A 4,343-nucleotide genomic window follows, 5' to 3' on the forward strand; every position below is an offset into this window, starting at 1 on the left:
AGAACGTTGGCCCGTAGCTAGTCTACATTTGGACAGATTCAGATCCCCATTGAATCTGGTCGATCTAGTGTGGATTTGAGATCTATATATAAACTTCTGAGTGAGGTAATTAGGTGTTTGATTGTGAAGGCATTTATGTACCATTACACAATCATTGAAAACGTACCTCATCACGGTGTCTACCATGCGAAGAAGCCAGACAAAATAAGAGTCGTTTTCGACTGCTCAGCCAGGTACGAGGGCCACTCTCTGAATCAACATCTACTCCAAGGCCCCGACTTAACGAACACTCTTGCGGGCGTACTATGTCGGTTCCGTCAAGAGTCAGTATGCTTCGCCTGCGATATCGAAGGTATGTTCTGTCAAGTTCGCGTAAATGAAGAACAGCGCGACCTCCTTCGATTCCTATTCTGGGATAAGGGAAACACGAGTTCCACTCCGAAGGAGTACCGCATGAGAGTCCATCTCTTCGGTGCTACGTCTTCGCCCGGATGTGCCAACCTAGCCTTAAAGAAGACAGCTGACGACAATGCACAAGGCCACGAGAACGCCGCTAAGTTCTTGAAGACAAACTTCTATGTAGATGACGGACTCATGTCCACCGCTACGGCCGCCGAAGCCGTGTCACTCATCAAAGATGCCCGTGAGATGTGCGCAAAGGGAGGCTTCAAACTTCACAAGTTTGTATCCAATAGTAAAGAAGTTCTAGAGTCAGTGCCAGTCGATGACAGGGCGAAAGGAGTTAAGGAACTCAACTTGGATCAAGATGCTCTACCCATCGAGAGAGTACTTGGTGTGGAATGGTGCGTAGAAAATGACACTTTTCAGTTTAGAGTTCATCTGAAGGATAAGCCCCTAACAAGAAGAGGAATCCTGTCTACAGTTAGTTCCATCTACGACCCTCTAGGTTTCGCCGCCCCATTCATGCTTCGAGGCAAGAAGATACTCCAGTTATTGTGCAAGGAAGGCGTGGGATGGGACGATGACATACCAGGCTCGTTGCGACATGAATGGCAGCTGTGGAGGGAAGAACTGCCCTTACTAGAGAAGATGAATATTCCCCGATGCCACAAGTCGGATGGATTTGAATCTCCCAAGATAGTTGAGCTGCACCACTTCTCTGACGCCAGCGTTGACGGCTACGGCCAGTGTTCCTACTTACGTCTGGTGAACGAGAAGGACGAAGTTCATTGTTCATTCGTCGTGGGGAAAGCTCGCGTGTCGCCACTGAAACCAGTAACGATACCTCGTATGGAGCTTGCTGCAGCAGTAACGTCGGTAAAGGTCAGCCAAATGCTTCACAAGGAACTGACGTTACCAGTCGACAAGGAGGTATTTTGGACAGACAGCCAAGTAGTCAAGGCCTACATTAATAACGAAGCGCGTCGTTTCCACACGTACGTAGCGAACCGCGTGCAGCAAATAAGAGACCACACAGACCCTACCCAATGGAAGTACGTGGAAGGTAGGAGCAACCCAGCGGACGACGCCTCCCGCGGCCTGAGTCCAAGAAGTCTTTTACGGACTTCAAGATGGTTGCAAGGACCTTCCTTTCTATGGGAGCTCCAAGAGAAATGGCAAGACTTCACCAACGACACGTACGAGATATCAGCAGATGATAAAGAGGTTAAGAAGTCGTCCGCATTTTCCACAGTCGTGAAGGAATGTTCAACACTAACGAAGAGACTTGGCTACTTCTCGGACTGGTTTCGAGCCAAACGAGCCGTGGCCAACTGCCTGAAATACTTGAGGATTCTGAGGTACCGAGTTCAGAAGAAGTCCACTCCAACGAGTACTATGCAACCAATAGGCACAACCCCTACAATTGTAGAGCTCCAGGAAGCAGAGCGTATTATCTTGAGAGAAGTTCAGCAGGATGCCTATGTCACAGAGATGAAAGAGCTATCAACTGGTAGGGAGAACCCCACCAACGGCAGCAGAGCTGAACAGCGCGAACTGAAAAGAAAGTCAGACCTGTATCGCCTCGATCCCTTTATCGATCAACATGGCATTCTGAGAGTCGGTGGCAGAATCAAAAACGCGAGTATCGACTTCGGGCTCAAACATCCTGTTATAGTTCCCAAGGACAATCATATTTCATACCTTATCGCTAAGAACTGCCACGAGTCAACCAAACACCAAGGAAGAGGCCTAACCCTGAACGAGATACGTTCCTCCGGCTACTGGATGGTCACTGGTGGCCCGATGGTCTCAAAGCTGATCCACGATTGCGTTACCTGCAGAAAGCTGAGAGCATCAGGGCAAGAACAGAAGATGGCTAACCTGCCGAGCGATAGACTGGAGCCGACACCCCCATTCACCTATTGTGCTGTGGACTATTTTGGTCCCTGGATCATTAAAGAAGGGCGCAAAGAACTTAAGCGTTACGGCGTACTGTTTACCTGTCTTTTCTCCAGAGCGATCCACCTCGAGACAGCCAACAGTCTAGACACCAGCTCATTCATCAACGCTCTAAGACGATTTATATGCCGCCGTGGTCCAGTCCGACAACTCCGCAGTGATAGAGGGACTAATTTTATTGGCGCGCGCAGAGAGCTACAAGAAACCTTGACTGAGATGGATCATGAGGCTGTGAAGAAAGAACTGCTGAAGTCCAATTGCGATTGGATTGAAATGAAGTTCAATGTCCCATCCGCAAGCCACATGGGCGGCGTCTGGGAACGTCAGATAAGAACGGTGCGAAGCGTTCTATCAGCCTTACTCTCCAACTGTGGCAGTCAGCTAAATGATGAAGCTCTTCGCACATTCATGTGTGAGGCCGAAGCCGTAGTCAACGGACGGCCCCTGACGGTAGACGGTAGAACCGCGCCGATAGAAGCTCTCACACCGAACCACTTCCTAACGATGAAGAGCAAGGTCATACTACCACCCCCAGGGAATTTCCAAGAGGCTGACCTCTACTCCAGGAAGTGGTGGCGACGAGTCCAGCATCTAACCAACGAATTCTGGACTCGATGGAGGAAAGAATATTTACTGTCTCTCCAGGAACGGCAAAAGTGGACGCGTCAACGACGCAACATGGAACCTGATGACATCGTTCTGATCAAGGACGACGATAGTCCCCGCAACCAATGGCGCCTATCCAGAATAACAGAAGTAATCCGTGACGACGACGGGCTTGTGAGAAAGGTGAAGCTGCTCGTTGGTAGCCCCAACCTATCACCACGCGGCAAAAGAAATGGACAGCTATCTGTCTTGGAAAGACCTATCCAGAAGTTAGTGCTATTGCTTCAGAAACAAGAAAACAGCAGACCGGGAATCCCCGTCGAGGAGCCAACCAAGTAACCAGCGCAAGCCACGGTGGTGTCCACAAAAGCCGACATCATAGTATAGGATAGGGACTTTATAGAGGACTCATGTTTTCTTTTCTTTTCTTTTCTTTCATTTACATATTATAATTGGTTACGGTTTATATGTTTAAAGAACTTTGATGATTTAGGTATTTTTGTAAATTGTTACCAATTTAGGGGAGCCATGTAGCTGTTTCCATAGTAATCAGCGTATTCAGCAATTATTTGATTGACAAGAGATTAACTTAATCTCTTAGCGTTCTACCCTTTTAATTCAGTATAGTGTAACACTCGTTTGAAGTAAGACGAACTTTCGGGATTAATATCTTTATGTAATTGTTTTGACTGACCCGCCAACGTTGGTAAGTCCTCAACCTTATTGTATTTCTTTTAATCTGTAGCACAACTGATTACTTTGTTGTGTATTTCACCTTGTGAATCATTTTCCCATAAGTAACAACAATTGTAAACAGAGCAATAGGCTAACTATAGATAATCCTTATTTTAGTTGACCAGATCATTACCAGATTCAATAGTGCAAGAATAAAAAGGATTTGCGTACTCAACTATGGCAGTGGTTTCCTTTTGATACGATATTATTGAGAAATCCCGTACAGTGCCCATGCCCGTTTCAACGCCCTCCCTCCTCCAACACGTGTTCCCTCCTCCAGACCTAGCGCGTTCATCGATCGCAAGCTGATCGAAATCAATCTTCTCCTGAGTGCTTCTAGCGTTCCCCTTTGTATGCAAATCAAGGGCGCCAGGACAGACGGATTGGGTTTTAAAAATGTGTGATTGTTTCAGTTATTCGTAGATTTCTAATTGAATTGATATATGTTTGTTTCTAAATGGATACTAAATAGTGTTCACTTATCTTTCCATCCAACGGTCTTTCTGGTTTGAATCAGCCGTACGATATGAATATATTTACCACGTCCACCAACGGTCTTTCTGGTTTGAATCAGCTGTACGTACTGAGTATTTACCGCTGCACTATCCATGCCAAGCAGCGCCGGCGCCGCTTCGTTAACG

At 47.0% G+C, this 4,343-nt stretch overlaps 1 protein-coding gene across 1 annotated transcript; it reads left to right on the forward strand.

Moving 5' to 3' along the window:
• On the forward strand, positions 1–3,877 carry LOC148909750 (uncharacterized). Its single transcript, XM_089032193.1, has 2 exons — positions 1–3,673; positions 3,820–3,877. The coding sequence occupies exon 1, from the start codon at positions 136–138 to the stop codon at positions 3,304–3,306; it is 3,171 nt and encodes a 1,056-aa protein (XP_088888319.1). The 5' UTR covers positions 1–135; the 3' UTR covers positions 3,307–3,673; positions 3,820–3,877.
• The last annotated feature ends 466 nt before the right edge of the window (positions 3,878–4,343 follow it).

The sequence above is a fragment of the Actinia tenebrosa genome, unplaced genomic scaffold, assembly GCF_029948245.1.
Source record: "Actinia tenebrosa isolate PJP-AT-01 unplaced genomic scaffold, QUT_ActTen_1.0 PGA_scaffold1__47_contigs__length_23844297, whole genome shotgun sequence".
Taxonomy (NCBI): Eukaryota; Metazoa; Cnidaria; class Anthozoa; order Actiniaria; family Actiniidae; genus Actinia; species Actinia tenebrosa.

What these genes read in the sequence shown, in the direction of transcription:
- LOC148909750 (XM_089032193.1), top strand. Translation starts at nt 136, where the DNA reads ATGTACCATTACACAATCATTGAAAACGTACCTCATCACGGTGTCTAC.